General features: G+C 45.5%; 1 protein-coding gene across 4 annotated transcripts in view; it reads left to right on the top strand.

Annotated features, from left to right (window-relative positions):
• LOC137623065 (multidrug resistance-associated protein 1-like) overlaps window positions 1-17,772 on the top strand; it is a 232,330-nt gene that overhangs the window by 136,234 nt on the left and 78,324 nt on the right. For all 4 annotated transcript variants that reach the window (XM_068353716.1, XM_068353726.1, XM_068353733.1 and 1 more), the window contains exon 15: window positions 12,394-12,596. In XM_068353716.1, coding sequence (XP_068209817.1) covers window positions 12,394-12,596 — 203 coding nt within the window. The remainder of the gene's footprint in view (window positions 1-12,393; window positions 12,597-17,772) is intronic.

Raw genomic sequence — 17,772 nt, 5'->3', positions numbered from 1 at the left:
GCTGTACAGAACATGGCACTGCCTAAGTAATTATCACTTTCAGATCCTGATAGGGACAATAAAGATCTTCATCAGTACAGTACAGTGTAGTGTAGTGTAGTTTTTAACTTGCTAGTATGAGATATTTATGGAGGGTAACATGCAAATGCTAGATGATGGATTAGAATTAGATCATGAATTTTCAGGTTTTAGATCAGATGATTTATGTTGTTTATTTTAAGGTTTGCTTTTCTCATTCAATAATACTGTATTGAGCTATCAGCTTCTGGAGCTTGCATTCCCCCCAAAAATGTATGCCTATTGATGATGATGATAATAATGATTCTGGTCTGCCAGCATTTTGGCTTATAAGTAAATACTGAAATGGTAGTACCATGCATTGCAAGGGTCATCATGGACTTGACCAGTTAACCTTCAAGCATAGTCTTTATGAATCAACGAGGCTAAGAAAATACGCCGGAAAGCAGATTCTTGTGTCCATTTTATTCAGAGGACAGAATCATGGATTGGGGGGCTTGCCCGTGTATGATTAGGATATACTGTAGGATAATTGTTCAGTTGCTACTCTCCTCTTGGTAAGGGTAGAAGACACTCTGTAGCTATGGTAAGCAGCTCTATAGGAGGACCATCCAAAATCAAACTACAGTATTGTTCTCTAGTCTTAGGTAGTGCCATAACCTCTGTACCACAGTTTTCCTCTGTCTTGGAGTAGAGTTTTCTTGCTTAAGGTTACACATGGGCACACTATTGTATCTTATTTCTCTCTTTTTTTTAAAGTTTTTATAGTTTATGTATGAAAGATTTATTTCAATGTTGTTACTGTTCTTAAATTATCTTATTTCAATCGTTAGTTGCTTCTCCTGTAGTTTATTTATTTCCTTATTTCCTTTCCTCACTGGGCTGTTTTCCCTGTTGGAGCCCTTGGGCTTATAGCATCCTGCTTTTCCAACTAGGATTGTAGCTTAGCAATTACTACTACTACTACTACTACTACTACTACTACTACTACTACTACTACTACTACTACTACTAATAATAATAATGATAATACAATACAATAATAATAATAATAATAATAATAATAATAATACAGTAATAATAATGATAATAATGATAATGACAATACAATACAATAATAATAATAATAATAATAAAAAAGGGATTTTGACGAAGGAAAAATCTATTTCTGGGCGAAGGACCTGTGTCGCACAGTGAAATGCTCCTTATAGCACCATTTCTAAGGTATAAATACTGCTAAATATACCAGAGAAAAAAGTTGCATGGAATGCCAGGAATAAACCCAGCTCGCTCACTCTAATAGAGTGTCAGTATAGTAACTGGGGCGTGTTAGAACCACTACCAGAGGTCCCTTACCAATTAGTCCTCTCCTTCCTCAATATCCCCCCGATGCTACGAGGTGCCGTTCTACATCCAACTACTGCCCGCTACTACCACTACCCCCCACCCCTACCACTACCCATGCTTCTTTCCTCATTCCTTTCTAGCACCAGTGATAGCCAGTCGTGTTTGTTTTCATAGCTTTTGTGTTCTGTGTTCTGTGTTTTCAAGATGTCAGATGTTTTGGAGTTCCCTACTCCCAAGTTAAGTATTTTAATTATCTGTTTTGATAATTCTAGGTAGCGACACACGTTGAATTAACAATATTGTTAATTTTAGTCTCAGTGGCTTTGTGTGATGCCTTCCCTTACGGGTATTTTGGGCAGTCATTTTGGTGTCGCTGCCTCCCGATCTCTTTGTTGTTTACGACTTTCAATTAGTTCCTCATACTAATTTTAGTCTCATTTATTTTGCTCTAGACATCTTATACAGTGTTTTAGCATGGTTATTGAAGTTTATTAACGCTTGAGTTTTATTTAGGCTATTTTTGCGTTCAGTTACTTGGCCTACCTGACCGAGCAGTGTGTGGCTTCGGACGGTAGTCTACTCCATGAGCCTTCCCTTCGATATATGTATTTTATATCTTGGTTAGGATGTTCCTATTGAGTATTATGCGGGGAATAATATTAATAATAATGAATAATTAATAATAATAATAGGGCTTTAGTTAGTGCGTATGGGCCAGGTTGTGAGAAAAGTGAAGAAGAACAGAATGAATCAACCAGGTGTGTAGAAGGACTGGGTAGAAGGAATTATGTTGTTGTGATGGGTGACTTAAATGTCAGAGTGGGTGCTGGAGAAATACAAGGTGTCCTTGGGAAGTATGGCATACCAGGTGAAAATGAGAGTGGTGAGGGACTGGTAGATATGTATATTGAGCAAGAGCTGGTGATGAATTGTAGTTTTTCAAATGGAAAGATGATAACAAGTATACATGAGTAAGAGTGGTAAATGGAAGAGTAGTAGAAAGGATATTATTGGATTATGTGTTGATAACAAGAAGGATGTTTGAAAGATTGAAAGATGTGGAAGTATTTAGGGGTATGGCTAACGATATGTCTGATAATTTTTTGGTTGAAGGAAAATTGGTTGTAGCAAAAGAGTGGGAATAGAGTTGGAGGATGTAACAGGGAGGCAGTGAAGGTTGAAGAGATGAAAACCCGGGGGTAAAAAACTAATTTCAAGAAAGGTTTTAAGTGGCATATGATAGGTTGAAAAGAAGATAAGCTGGTGATCTAGAGGAGGAGTGGAAGTTAGTAAAAGAAAATTTTATTGGGATTACAAGTGTGATGTGTGTTGCAAGAGGATTGTTGGAGGCACCATAAGGAAGGGTAGTGAATGGTGGAATAGAGTGAAGATGAAAGTGGAGAAAAAGAGGGCATTTTAAGAATGGCTGCAGAATATTAGTGTAGAGAAGTATGAAAGGTATAGAGAGAAAAATGTGGAAGTAAAATGTAAGGTAGCTGAGGCAAAGAGGTTGGTTGACTGGAGGTAGGATCAGGGATTGGGTCATTTGTATGAAGAGAATAAGTTTTGGAAAGAAGTGAAGAAAGTAGGGAGGGGTGGATTGAGAAGGAAGAGACAGTGAAAGATGGAAATGGAAGGTTGTTGAAAGGAGAAGGGACAAGGAAAAGATGGGCTGAATATTTTGAAAGGTTGCTGAATGTTGAGGACATTAGGGAGTCAGATATAATTACTGTTGCAGGTGTTGAGGTGCCAGTGATGTGAGATGCAAATGAGAGAGATTACAGGAGAGGAAGTGAAAAGAGCACTAGACGAAACGAGAGCAGGAAAAGCACCTGGTTAAAAGCAGGGGGTGTGACTACATGAATGGTTGGTGAAATTGTTTAATATATGTTTTTCAATATTAAACTTACCCAATAATCATGTAGCTGTCAACTCCGTTGCCCGACAGAATTCTACGGAAGGGATACGCCAGCGATCACTATACTAGAAGGGGGTGTACTCACCAGCGCCACCTGTGGCCAGGTACTGCAGTACTTCTTGTTGACACCACCTCAATTTTTCCTCTGTCGTGCTTCCGGCAAGACGTTCATGGATACGCTTATAATTTTGGAGTATTGTTCACGGTTTTTGGTGAAGTATTTCTCTAAGATTTCAGCTTTCGCTATACTGGAAACTTTTCTATTAGCTTAGATAGCTTTTATTTTGTTTTGATTAATGGTTAACGATCTTTTGCTTGATTTGGAATCCCCCTTGACTAGCTCTTTGATTCAAGATGTCCGACCTTTCACAAGCCCCTCCCCATAGACGATGTAGGTCTTGTAATAGGCGTATTCCGAAGGCCTCGGTTGATCCTCACACCGCTTGTTCCGACTGTAGGGAAAGACCCTGTCAGTTGGAAGATCGATGTGAGGAATGCGCCGGACTTTCGGAACTTGAGTTTGTTCGATTCCTTAAATATTCAACTAAGTTAGAGAGAGAGAGAGTTAGGAGGAGTTCTGCTCGCTCTTCGCTTTTTTCCTCACCTCATGATCCTCAACCTTTTCCTCCCCCTGTAGTGGCTACCCCCGAACCTACTATTTGTGCTCAGCCTGATATGTCCGATGTTTTGCGTGCCATTCAGGCTTTAGGTGACAAAGTGGAATCGGTAGTGAGTGACCATAAGTTTCTCTTGGCGGACGTCAAAGAACTTAAGGTCAAAAGTGCAGTGGGAGGTGGTAGTGCCAGTGCTGTACCAAGTGCTAGTGTCAGTGCGGTGCCGAGTGCTAGTGTCAGTGTCAGTGTTGTGCGTGAGGGTACTTCTGTGCGTGCCAGTCGTCCTCCCAGTCCGGGACCTCTTGCAAGCTCCCAAGCCCAGGGGAGAAGCAATGTCGAAGGGCAAAAGGGTTCGGCAGGCCTTGATCGGCGCACAGAAGTATCCTCGGTGGTTGCGGGCGTGTCTTACAGAGACCGTCACTCCCACCCGCAGACGATTGAGCCCTTATTTTCCTCGTCTGCAGAAGAAATTTCGGGGAGAAAACGCTGGACTCAGGTCTCAAGACCTCTTAAACGTAAAGTCCAGACCTCAAGAGTTCAACAACCCGGATGCAGTCATTGGATTAGCTCTGACTCTCCGCAGTCATCAGGTGACTGCACACCTCCTAAGAGAGGTAAGGCGATGCCTCAACAGACCTCATCTTCTGTTAAGGCTTTGCCTCAGCAGACCTTAGCATCTGTTGATCCCAAGATGACTTTGCTGCAGTCCATGCAGTCGCAGCTTGCGGTCTTAATGCGTGAGTTTCAGGCTGAGAAGGTTACACCTCCTCCTGCGAGCGCTCCGCCTCACCGCAGTCCAGTCTGCCAGGCGTACGAAGTTGAGGTTCCTCAGGCTACCTTACCGCGTTCGGAGTTGCCAGTTACCAGCGTTGTGCAGAAACCTCCACCTTCCTTAAGACAACCTCAACAATGGGAACAGGAGTCTTATGCCTTACTTCCTCCTCTTCCTCTTGCGGTTAGACCATCGAGGCAACAACCTCTTGAGGTACGACAACCTCTTCCATCCATGAGGCAACCACCTCAGCTCTCGCTGCAGCGACCTCAACTTTCCTCAAGGCGAGAGCCTCAACTCTTAAGGCTAGCACCTCAAGTACCTCAACTCGTGAGACAGGAACCTGCTACTGCGCATCCACAACCCTTGCAGCAAGCGCAACTCTTGAGACAGGAAGCTCATGCTAGGAGTCAGCCACCTCAACGCATGCATCTACCTTCCTCTACTCTACTTGACCAGTCTTTGCAGCCTGAACCTCAGGTTTTAATTCAGTCGCCTCTCTCCACACTTGCTCCTCAGACCGCCGCAGAACCTCCTTCTTCCCAACCTCTTGACTTTGTCGTTACCAGCCCTCATCCTCTTCAACAGAGACTTGAGGATGAAACCGCAAGTGTTTATGCACCCGCTTGTCAAGATTCTGCTGTTCAGCACACCGCTGTTACTGTACCTCTCGCTTCGCAACACTCTGGTGATGAGGTTTCTGAGGAGGAAGCTGCGCACCTAGATGATCCCTCTTCGGACGTGGAGGAACCCAAGTCTTCTCCTCACTCCATTGACTTTCGCAAGGTCCTGGCTCTTTTCAGAGAGGTATACCCGGACCATTTTGTTTCTGCTACCCCCCGCTCTCCTCCATCTGAGTTTTCGCTGGGCATGCAACCTGTTAAGTCGGCCTATACTAAGCTCGTCTTTGCTAGATCCTCTAAGAGAGCTTTAAGAATGTTAGGGGATTGGTTGCAGTCCAAACAGCAACTAGGGAAGACTTCCTTTATGTTCCCACCTACTAAGCTGACTTCTAAGGCGGGCGTATGGTATGCCACAGGAGAGGAACCAGGCTTGGGAGTCCCTGCCTCTGCCCAGGCTGACTTCTCAAGTTTGGTCGACTCTCCTCGTAGATCAGCGATGAGGCGCTCTAAGGTCTGCTGGACCTTTTCCGACTTAGACCACTTCTTAAAGGGTATATTTCGTGCCTTTGAGATTTTCATTTTTCTCGACTGGTGCCTGGGGGCCTTGAGCAAGAAGACCACCCCTGCGGACAAGGACTCAGCCATGCTTATAATGTCCTGCATGGATAAAGCAATTCGGGATGGGTCCGGCGAGCTTGCATCAATGTATGTTTCAGGAGTACTTAAGAAAAGGGAGCAACTTTGCACTTTTCTTTCTACTGGCATCACATCTTGTCAAAGGTCTCAACTCCTTTTTGCTCCGCTTTCTAAGTTCTTGTTCCCCGAAGAGCTTATCAAGGATTTGTCTGCGGCCCTTATTCAGAAGGACACTCATGACCTTGTGGCCTCTTCAGCTCGTAAGGCTAAGGTTGCTCCCTCAGTTCCCAGAACTTACCGCACCCCAGTGGCCGATACTCCTGCTACAAGGTTTATTCCGCCCTTTCGTGGCAGAGCCCCCAGCCGAGGAAGTACCCGTCCAGACTCTTCCAGGAGCAGGTCTAGGAAAGGTCCCAAGACTTCAAAAGGCAAACACTGACTCTCCTCCTCTCCAGACAGCAGTAGGAGCCAGACTCAAGACCTTCTGGCAAGCTTGGGAAAGAAGAGGTGCAGACGCCCAGTCTGTCAAGTGGCTAAGGGAGGGTTACAGGATACCATTCTGCCGCAAACCCCCTCTGACCACTTCTCCCATCAACCTCTCTCCCAACTACAAGGAAAAGGACAAGAGGCTAGCGTTACACCAGGAGGTGTCGCTCCTGTTACAGAAGAAGGCAGTGGTTATAGTCCGGGACCATCAATCCCCGGGCTTCTACAACCGTCTCTTTCTGGTGGCCAAGAAGACAGGAGGTTGGAGACCGGTGCTGGACGTCAGCGCGCTCAATGCTTATGTCACCAAGCAGACGTTCACTATGGAGACGACGAAGTCGGTCCTAGCAGCGGTCAGGCAGGAGGACTGGATGGTCTCGTTGGATCTGAAAGACGCTTACTTTCACGTTCCTATTCATCCAGACTCCCAACCTTTCCTGAGATTCGTTTTTGGAAAGGTTGTGTACCAATTCCAAGCCCTGTGTTTTGGCCTAAGCACAGCTCCTATGGTGTTTACGCATCTGATGAGGAATATTGCAAAATTCCTCCACTTATCGGACATCAGAGCCTCCCTTTATTTAGACGACTGGCTGTTAAGAGCCTCCACGAGTCGTCGCTGTCTGGAGAGTCTCAACTGGACTTTGGACTTGATCAAGGAACTGGGTCTATTAGTCAACTTAGAAAAGTCCCAGCTCATTCCCTCCCAATCCATCGTTTACCTGGGAATGGAGATTCGGAGTCAGGCTTTTCGGGCTTTTCCATCGGCCCCAAGGATAAGCCAAGCCCTAGAATGCATCCTGAGCATGCTGAAGAGGAACAGTTGCTCGGTGAGACAGTGGATGAGTCTAACAGGGACCCTGTCATCGTTAGCCCTGTTCGTCGAGTTAGGGAGACTCCACCTCCGCCCTCTCCAATTCCATCTAGCAGCTCATTGGGACAAGGATTTGACGCTCGAAGCAGTCTCTATTCCTGTCACCAAAGAGATGAAGACCACTCTCTTGTGGTGGAAGACCAACATCCTTCTCAAGGAGGGTCTATCGTTAGCGATTCAGACCCCCAATCTTCATCTCTTCTCGGACGCATCAGACTCGGGCTGGGGCGCGACCTTGAACGGACAGGAATGCTCGGGAACATGGAACAAGGAACAGGAAACGCTCCACATCAACTGCAAGGAGCTGCTGGCAGTTCATCTGGCCTTAATGAACTTCAAGTCCCTCCTGCTAGGCAAGGTGGTGGAGGTGAACTCCGACAACACCACAGCCTTGACTTACATCTCCAAGCAGGGAGGGACCCATTCGAGGAAGCTGTACGAGATAGCAAGGGACCTCCTCATTTGGTCAAGAAGTCTAAATCTCACTCTAGTAACGAGGTTCATTCAGGGCAACATGAACGTCTCAGCAGATCGCCTAAGCAGAAAAGATCAAGTCATCCCCACGGAATGGACCCTTCACAAGAGCGTGTGCAACAGACTTTGGACCTTGTGGGGTCAGCCTACGATAGATCTGTTCGCCACCTCCATGACCAAGAGGCTTCCTTTTTACTGTTCCCCAGTTCCAGACCCAGCAGCAGTTCACGTGGATGCTTTTCTGCTGAATTGGTCCCATCTCGACCTTTATGCATTCCCGCCGTTCAAGATCATCAACAGAGTCATTCAGAAGTTCGTCTCGCACGAAGGGACACGGCTGACGCTGGTTGCTCCCCTTTGGCCTGCAAGAGAATGGTTCACAGAGGTACTACAATGGCTGGTCGACGTTCCCAGGACTCTCCCTCTAAGAGTGGACCTTCTACGTCAACCTCACGTAGACAAGGTACACCCAAACCTCCACGCTCTTCGTCTGACTGCCTTCAGACTGTCGAAAGATTCGCTAGAGCTAGAGGCTTTTCGAAGGAGGCAGCCAGAGCGATTGCCAGAGCAAGGAGGGTATCCACTCGTAGAGTCTACCAATCCAAGTGGGAAGTCTTCCGAAGCTGGTGCAGAGCCAATGCAGTGTCCTCTACCAATACCTCTGTAACCCAAGTAGCTGACTTCCTATTACATCTAAGGAATGAGAGATCCCTTTCGGCTCCTACGATTAAAGGGTACAGAAGTATGTTGGCTTCAGTTCTCCGCCACAGAGGTTTGGACCTTTCTTCCAACAAGGACCTTCAAGACATCCTTAAATCTTTCAAGACTTCTAAAGAACGTCGTTTATCCACTCCAGGCTGGAATCTAGACGTAGTCTTAAGGTTCCTTATGTCTCCTAGGTTCGAACCTCTCCAGTCAGCTTCCTTCAAAGACCTTACTCTCAAGACTCTTTTCCTCGTCTGCCTTGCAACAGCTAAAAGAGTTAGTGAGGTTCACGCCTTCAGCAAGAACATTGGGTTCACATCCGAATCTGCAACATGTTCTTTACAGCTCGGATTTTTAGCTAAGAATGAACTTCCTTCACGTCCTTGGCCTAGATCGTTTGAAATTCCTAGCCTTTCCAACATGGTGGGTAACGAGCTAGAAAGAGTTCTTTGCCCTGTCAGAGCTCTAAAATATTATCTTAATAGGTCAAAACCTATACGAGGACAGTCAGAAGCCTTATGGTGTGCAATCAAGAAACCTTCGATGCCTATGTCCAAAAACGCAGTTTCGTATTATATAAGGCTTCTGATTAGAGAAGCCCATTCTCACATGAAGGATGAAGACCTTGCTTTGCTGAAGGTAAGGACCCACGAAGTGATAGCCGTAGCCACTTCGATGGCCTTTAAACAGAACCGTTCTCTGCAGAGCATTATGGATGCAACTTATTGGAGGAGCAAGTCAGTGTTTGCATCATTTTATCTTAAAGATGTCCAGTCTCTTTACGAGAACTGCTACACACTGGGACCATTCGTAGCAGCGAGTGCAGTAGTAGGTGAGGGCTCAGCCACTACATTCCCTTAATCCCATAACCTTTTTTAACCTTTCTCTTGAATGCTTTTATTGTTGTTTTTTGGGTTGTTACGGTAGGCTAAGAAGCCTTCCGCATCCTTTTTTGATTTGGCGGGTGGTCAATTCATTCTTGAGAAGCGCCTGGGTTAGAGGTTGTGTAGAGGTCCTTTAGTATGGGTTGCAGCCCTGTATACTTCAGCACCTTAGAGTTGTTCAGCCTCCTAAGAGGAACGCTGCGCTCAGTAAGGAAGACGAACTTATTAAAGGCAGAGTAATGGTTCAAGTCGACTTCCTTACCAGGTACTTATTATTTCATTGTTATTTTGAATAACTGATTATATGAAATACGGGATACTTAGCTATCTTATAGTCATGTACACTGGTTTTCACCCACCTCCCTGGGTGTGAATCAGCTACATGATTATCGGGTAAGTTTAATTGTGAAAAATGTTATTTTCATTTGTAAAATAAATTTTTGAATATACTTACCCGATAATCATGATTTAATTGACCCACCCTTCCTCCCCATAGAGAACCAGTGGACCGAGGAAAAATTGAGGTGGTGTCAACAAGAAGTACTGCAGTACCTGGCCACAGGTGGCGCTGGTGAGTACACCCCCTTCTAGTATAGTGATCGCTGGCGTATCCCTTCCGTAGAATTCTGTCGGGCAACGGAGTTGACAGCTACATGATTATCGGGTAAGTATATTCAAAAATTTATTTTACTAATGAAAATAACATTTTATGCTGTCAATGGTATCAGTGGACTAGGTGTGTGCATGTATTATTCTGGTATACAAGGGTAAGGGAGATGAGTGTGTGTTGTAATTGAAGGGGTATTAGTTTGTTGAGTGTGGTTGAAAAAGTGCATCATAGAGTGCTAATTAATAGGATTATGGATAAAACAGAGGATTCCATCTTAAAAGTGTAGGGTGGTTTTAGAAGAGGTAGGGGATATATGGCACAGATTTTTAGGTTTAGGCAAATATGCGAGAAATGTTGAGCAAAGGGTAAGGAGGTGTATGTTGCATTTATAGATCTGGAGAAAGCTTTTGATAGAGTTGAAGGGGGAAACAATGTGGAATGTTATGAGGTTATATGGAATTGGTGGAAGGTTGCTGCAAGTAGTGAAGAGTTTATACATAGGCAGTAAAGTGTGTGTTAGGATAGAAAATGAAGTGAGTGAGTGGTTTCCAGGAAGAGTGGGCTGAGACAGTGATGTGTGATGTTGCCATGGTTGTTCAATTTGTTTGTTGATAGAGTTGTGAGAAAGGTGAATGCTCGAGTGCTTGGTCGAGGATTGAAACTAATAGAAGAGAGTGATCATGAGTGGGAGGTGAATCACTTGTTATTTGCAGATGATACTGAATTGGTTGTAGACTTTTAGGAAAAGCTGGGCTGATTAGTGACAGAGTTTGGGAGGGTGTGTGAGAGATGGAAGTTGAGAGTTAATGTTGGTAAGAGTAAGGTTACGAGATGCACGAGAAGGGAGGGTGGTGTTAGGTTGAATGTCATGAATGGAGCGTTACTTGAAGTAGATCAGTGTCAGTATTTGGGGTCTGTTGTTGTTGTAAATGGTGGAGTGCAAGCACATGTGTGTCAGAGAGTGAATGAAGGATGTAAAGTGTTGGGGTCAGTGAAGGTAATGGTAAAGAATAGAGGGTTAGGAATGAATATAAAAAGAGTTCTGTATGCGAAAGTGATTGTACCAACTGTGTAGTATGGATCTGATTTGTGGGGAATGAAAGTGACGGAGAGACAGAAATTGAATGTGTTTGAGATGAAGTGTCTGAGGAGTATGACTGGTTTATCTTGATTAGATAGGGTTAGAAACAAAATAGCGAGGGTGAGAATGGGTATAAGAAATGAATTAGCAGCTAGAATGGATATGCATGTGTTGAGGAGGTTTGGCCTTGTTGAGAGAATGGAAAATGACCGTCTGCTGAAGGTGGTAAATACAAGAGTAGATGGAAGAAAAACAAGAGAAAGGCTTTGGGTAGATGGATGGAGTGAAGAAAGCTTTTGGTGATAGGCGAATAGATACTACCACTAGAGAGTTATTGGGTCCTTTGACTGGCCAGATAGTACTACATTGATCCTCTCTCTGGTTATGGCTCATTTCATCTTTGCCGACACATACACAGAATAGTCTGGCATATTATTTAACATTCTCCTCTTACTTCATACACTTAAAAACACTGAAATTACTAAAATATTCTTCTCTAAAGAGGTTAACTACTGCTCTGTAGTTGTTCAGTGGCTACTTTCCTCTTAATAAGGGTAGAAGAGAGACTTTAGCTATGGTAAGCAGCTCTTCTAGGAGAAGGACACTCCAAAATCAAACCATCGTTCTCTAGTCTTGGGTAGTGACATAGCCTCTGTACCATGGTCTTCCACTGTCTTGGGTTAGAGATCTCTTCCTTGAGGGTACACGCGGGTACACTATTCTATCTTGTTTCTCTTCCTCTTGTTAATTTAAAGTTCTCATAGTTTAAATATAAAAGATTTATTTTAATATTATTGTTCTTAAACTTCTCTTGTAGTTTTTCCTTTTTTCCTTTCCTCTCTGGGCTATTTTCCCTGTTGGGGCCTTGGGGTTATAGCATCCTGCTTTTGCAACTAGGGTTGTAGCTTAGCAAGTAATAATAATGATAATAATAATAATAGATATGAGAAGAGGCAAAAGAGCATTCTAGAAGTGGGAATAAATGGTGAGCAATTGTGACGCAGCTCTGATAGGCCCTTGTGCTTCCTCTGGTCGTCTTGGTGACTGCTGAAGTAGTAGCAGTAGGGGATTCAGTGTATGAAGCTTCATTTGTGGTAGATAACGGTGGATGGAGGGGTGTGGCACTCTAGCAGCACCAACCAAACTTGGCTGAATCCCTCATCATGCTGGGAGGAGCAAAGAGAAGAAAAGTCTCTTTTTTTTATTATGTCGGCTAACCCCCAATATTGGGGGAAGTGCTATGGTAGATAGAATTTGCTTGAAAAAATTACCTGTATATCATGTATAAAGGGACAGAGTAAGCAATAATGTTTAAAGAAAACAATACCTCCAACACTTTTATCTTAACTCTTAGGTTCAGCTGTTGCTGTCTATGAAGGTCAATTCAGCTGGGGTACTTTGACAAATGAAGAATCATGGAAGTTAAAGGATATTAACATTCAAGTTCCTAAAAAAAGTTTGGTTGCTGTGGTTGGATCTGTTGGGGCTGGGAAGAGCTCTATCATTTCAGCTCTCCTTGGAGAAATGGAGAAAGAAAGTGGACATGTCATCATGAATGTGAGTAGTGACTAAATGTTACTGTATTTAGTATAATAATTGTGATGAAATAATTTTCATTGTCTTACCTCTTGTTCTGTTCATGATAATAAGAATTTTATACCAAAGGGTGTTTCAACAAGAAATACTTTCTCTAATCAAGATGAACAAATTCCACTTACTCTCCCTTCATTAGTAAATATGAACTTTAATCTTAATTAGGACAAAATGAGGTCATGAGATAAAAGCAAACTTAACCTATTGTTCAGTATTTACAAATAACATATTCACAAAAACAGGGCGTTTCCCAATTGAGTTCAGCAATCTAGTGATTCAAGATTTTTCACAAGTCAATTATAATTTGCTAACAGACAATAGGGTTTATGTAAGATAGTAACAGGGCATAAACCTAAATTCTAATTCTCAAACTAAGGAAACAATATGTAATCATTAATTGAGGTAATTCTTCTTAACTACTGATGAATAAAAACTTGTTCCGACGCGATATACAAACCTCGTAATCATTTAATATAGAAATTCGATTCAGCTCAGCTGAAACAACTGAGCTTAGCTCTGCCCCCTCCCCCACCACCCTGCTTTTCTCAATAACTTGCTTCGGCTCAATGTGGATGGTTGCGCTACTCTCCGCTCTTACACTACAGCCTTTTGCCTTCTCTTGTGCTTGTGTACTAGTGATTGGTCTTTGTTATGAAGGAGAAAGTTACTCTTTAAAATGCGATGTTGTGCAGGCCGTGGCAGGCGTTGCAGTGGGTGGCGTTCGTCACCTTCTGTAGATCCGCACACGCTCTGCTCGACATGCAGGGGAAAACCTTGCTCTCAAGGTTTTCCTGGCTGTAGAGTGAATCATGGTCGCCATTTTGGGAAGCCCGGATTCACAGCCTGTCGGGGTTTTCTCTCGGTTTTCGCCGGGGGAGCGGTTGACCTTAGCGCTCCCGCTATTTCGGCGATCCCGAGAGACACCCGACAGATTGCTGTTACTGATGACGACACGTTACCCTGTAAGAAGGGGGAATTTTGGGCGTCTCTCGGATTATAAGGTAAGCTTGACTTAAATTTGTTAAGACACCGTTTAGATATGGCGGACGAGCTTCAACAACGTCATTTGAATGATACGATTGTTGATGAACACACAAATGTAATCGAGTTTGTAACAGGGTTGCCAGGTTGGCCTTTTTCAGCTAAAGACATCAAATTTGGCCTTTTTTTATTTGAAATTGGTTAGCCTTTAGCAATATCATAAAAGGTTGGCCTTAAAGGCTATACCTTTTGCCTTTTTTAACTTCTTAAAGCTACAGTTGATCAAAGTTGACCTTTTCTCACTAAGGAAACCTGGCAACCCTGGGTTGTAACTTTATCGACTCCCATGTTCACTGATGCCCCTGTTGTTGTTGACTATGTACCTGATAAAGCATTTGTTCCTGGCAAAATGCAAACTTTTTCCAAGGGTAAAATAATTGCAGGACTCCCTGTTGAAACAAGGGAGAGTAAGGTTTTAGGTAGTAGGTTGGCCAAGACACCAGCCCCCCATTAAGATACTACCTCTACACAGTTATGGGGTCCTTTGACTGGCCATACAGTACTACATTGGATCCTTCTCTCTGGTTACGGTTCATTTTCTCTTTGCCTACACATATAATGAATAGTCTGGCCTATTCTTTACAGATTCTCCTCTGTCCTTATACATATGACAACACTGAGATTACCAGACAATTCTTCTTTCACCGAAGGGGTTAACTACTGCACTGTAATTGTTCAGTGGTTACTTTAATCTTGGTAAGGGTAGAAGAAACTCTTTAGCTATGGTAAGCAGCTCTTCTAGTAGAAGGACACTCCAAAATCAAACCATTGTTCTCTAGTCTTGGGTAGTGCCATAACCTCTGTACCATGGTGTTCCACTGTCTTGGGTTTGAGTTCTCTTGCTTGAGGGTACACTCGGGCACACTGTTCTATTAAGTTTCTTTATAGTTTATAAAGGAAATATTTATTTTAATGTTGTTACTGTTCTTAAAATATTTTATTTTTCCCTGTTGGGGCCCCTGGGCTTATAGCATCCTGCTGTTCCAACTAGGCTTGTAGCTTAGCAAGTAATAATAATAATAATAATCACTGAGATTTATTTAACAACTGATGGCAAATCCTTTACAGCTTTGCCTGCAAGTCAGTTAAAATTAAAATCTGCCAAATCTTCTGCTGATAAGCAGTTAAAATTAAGATCTGCCAAATCTCCTGCTGATAAGCAGTTAAAAGTTAAATCTGCCAAACTCCCGCTGATAAATATGTTTTTCAGGTTCACCATGTTCACCGACCACGGCTCTCCCTACAGACATGGCTCAGGTTGTTCATCCTCGTCCAGTGTCGTCTGCTGTTGCCTCGACCAACGTTCCAGCACCTCGGAGGGTGCACAAGAAGAGGAAGTCTGGGCCGTATTCCTCTTCTAGTTCCTCTTCCTCTCTCCTCCTCCTCTTCGTCTTCATCTTCTAACTCTGACTCTTTTCCCCCAGGGGAAAGAGGAAGGGGAAGAAGAGGAAAGTGAAGATGTCCAGGAAGGCCAGTCGCAGTTGAAGGGACATGGCACCCCGAGACACCTCTTCTCCTCTGGACAATGAGGGCGGTGTGCAAGATTCCCGTGTTCCCCGCACTAGTGGGATTGTTCACGGCGAATCTCGCGTAAGGCCTCCATGCACGACATCTGCGCTCGAGGGCGTACGTATTGCCTCTCAGAGCATGGTGATGGGGTCCTCGGGCCCCCGATCTACTGCTCAGACTCGAATTGAACCGCTCTTGAGCGGGGAAAGGAAAGTCCTGACTTTGGCACGAGAAATCTCAGCTGTGGTCTCTCGTGAAGAATCTGCGATACGCATGACTTCCTCCACGGGGGTAGTCATGCGGACAGACTCAGCGACTCATGTGTCGCGTGAGCAGGGAGCAGGCCCAGACAGTCGCGCACTCAGCCCACGCTACTCGGGCCTGGCATGGAGCCACCTTGCTGCTCAGCCCGCGGCATGGGGACCGGTCGTGCACGACCATGCTAGCTCTCGCGCATACCAGCCGCGCGAGATGCAGCCAACCCCCATGCTTTCTGGCCATGTAACAGGTGAGGCCGCACGCAACACTCGCGCGACTAACCTGTCTACATCTCCTGGTGTGAGCGCTGCAGTTCCCAGCGACCCCTCTCGCGCTCGAGCTCCTTCGGGAGCTTCGTAGGGCTCGCATTGACCACTCACGCACTCGAACACAGTGGGAACCTCGATGCATTCTGTCGGGGATGAACCCTGCCAGGGTCTTTCCTTGACTTCTGAATACACGCCTGGTTCGGTTCTAGGACCAGAGCAAGGGTATTCATGGAGGATGTCATCACCCGTGCAGCATGTCGCTTCCCTACACCTACGGATGTAGCGGGACCGAGGGATCAGCCACTTCCACAGCCTTGGAGACGGAAGATCCCGAGGTGGAGTCGCAGTTTCTAGAGGTCATTAACCCCATGCGTGAGATTAATGGCCTCGGGGCTCCTCCTGAGGTAATGTCTGAGATAAGTGTACAGCCTTGGAGATCCTATGGGGAGCTCCCGAAGGCAGTTCACGGCCCCTCACACCACCCTGGTTGAGACAGGCTGCTCAAGCACTGAACTGAGTGAGTGACCAGATCGCAGGACCTGGTGACTTGCTTAGGAGCCAAGGTTCGAACAAGCTTCTCCCTCAACCACTCCAGCAACAGAAGAGGTACTATGTCACAGAGGACTGGTCTTCTGTGTCTTGTCCTCTCCATCTCGACCCCGCGGTCGGAGCGCTTGCTGGGGGTTCCTCAATCGAGAGCTTGAAATCCCAGAAAGTGGCCTTCTCGGCCTCTGAGATTTCAACTATGGAGTCCATCTCTGTAGCTGCTCTCAAGGCTGCTTCATGGCACGACCACTGGTGTGGTACGGCCACACCGTTCGCACGGGACATCAAGCTCGATAACCCCGAACACTTGGAGCAGTACAGGAACCTGGCATTGTCTGGTGGGAAAGCTGTTGCTTTTCTCTTGGACCAGCTTGCTACCCAGTATGCCAATCTGATCCTCAAAAAATGTGAGGCAGTAGCCACTCGTTCGGCGAGACAGATTGGTTCAGGAGAGGCCCTGGCACTCAGGAACTTTCCTATTAGAGCTGCAACTTCTCTCTTTCCACCAGAGGAAGTTTGGGCCGCGCTGGATAAATGGCGCCTCGACTTGAAGGACTCCATTATCCACCAGGCGCAAGCTGTGTTTCAAGGAACCTGGTCCTGCGAAACCGCCCGCAGCCAGGCCAAGTCAGGCCAAGCCCACGGGAAGTGGCAAGGGTACCACTGGTCGTGCTCCTGCTGCTCCTGTGCAGCCGAGACCTGCTCCTGTTCAGAAGGGTTCTGTCCCCAAACAGACCTTTCAGCCTCCCTCAGGAGCTTCGCCACGTTGGGGAAAAAACAGGGGCAAGCAAGGGAAAGGGAAACGCTAAGATTGGCTTTCCACTTCCCATGCTGCCGAGGGTAGGGGGATGCCTATCGCGCCATTGGGCGATGTGGCAGCACCTCGGGGCCGAGGAATGGGTAGTGTCGACCCTTCGTGAAGGATACAAGCTCCCATTTGTGCTTCATCGCCCCCCCCCCCCTATCCTCCACTCCAATAGCGTTCCACACATACGCTCCAACGTCCCTGAAGGCTCTGGCCTTGGAAGCGGAAGTCCAGGAAATGTTGGAGAAGGATGCGCTAGAAGTCGTACACGATCAGTCACCAGGAGGTTGGAGACCGATCATCAGCCTTTCGGCATTGAACAAATTTGTTCAGCAAACTGCGTTCAAGATGCTAACAGTTCGCACTGTGCTGTTAGCCATCAGGCAGTACGACTTTATGCTTCCGATAGACTTGAAGGATGCGTACTTTCTAGTACCAGTTCATCGGTCATCTAGAAAGTACCTCGATTCACCTTCCAGGGCAAGGGTACCAGTTCAAAGTCCTGTGCTTCGGACTGTGCACAGCTCCCCAAGTGTTCACGCGAGTGTTTACGATGGTAGCAGCTTGGGCCCACTCAAGGGGCATCCGCATACTGATGTACCTTGACGACTGGCTGATTCTCGCTCCCTCGCAGGAGCAGTTTAGTCAGGATCGAGACTCGATTCTGGCAGTCTGTCGTGATCTGGGGATCATGGTGAACTGCGAGAAGTTG

The sequence above is a fragment of the Palaemon carinicauda genome, chromosome 2 (assembly GCF_036898095.1).
Source record: "Palaemon carinicauda isolate YSFRI2023 chromosome 2, ASM3689809v2, whole genome shotgun sequence".
Classification (NCBI taxonomy): domain Eukaryota; kingdom Metazoa; phylum Arthropoda; class Malacostraca; order Decapoda; family Palaemonidae; genus Palaemon; species Palaemon carinicauda.
The sequence above is the reverse complement of the archived record's forward strand: the minus strand, read 5'-3'. Positions and strand labels throughout refer to the sequence as shown.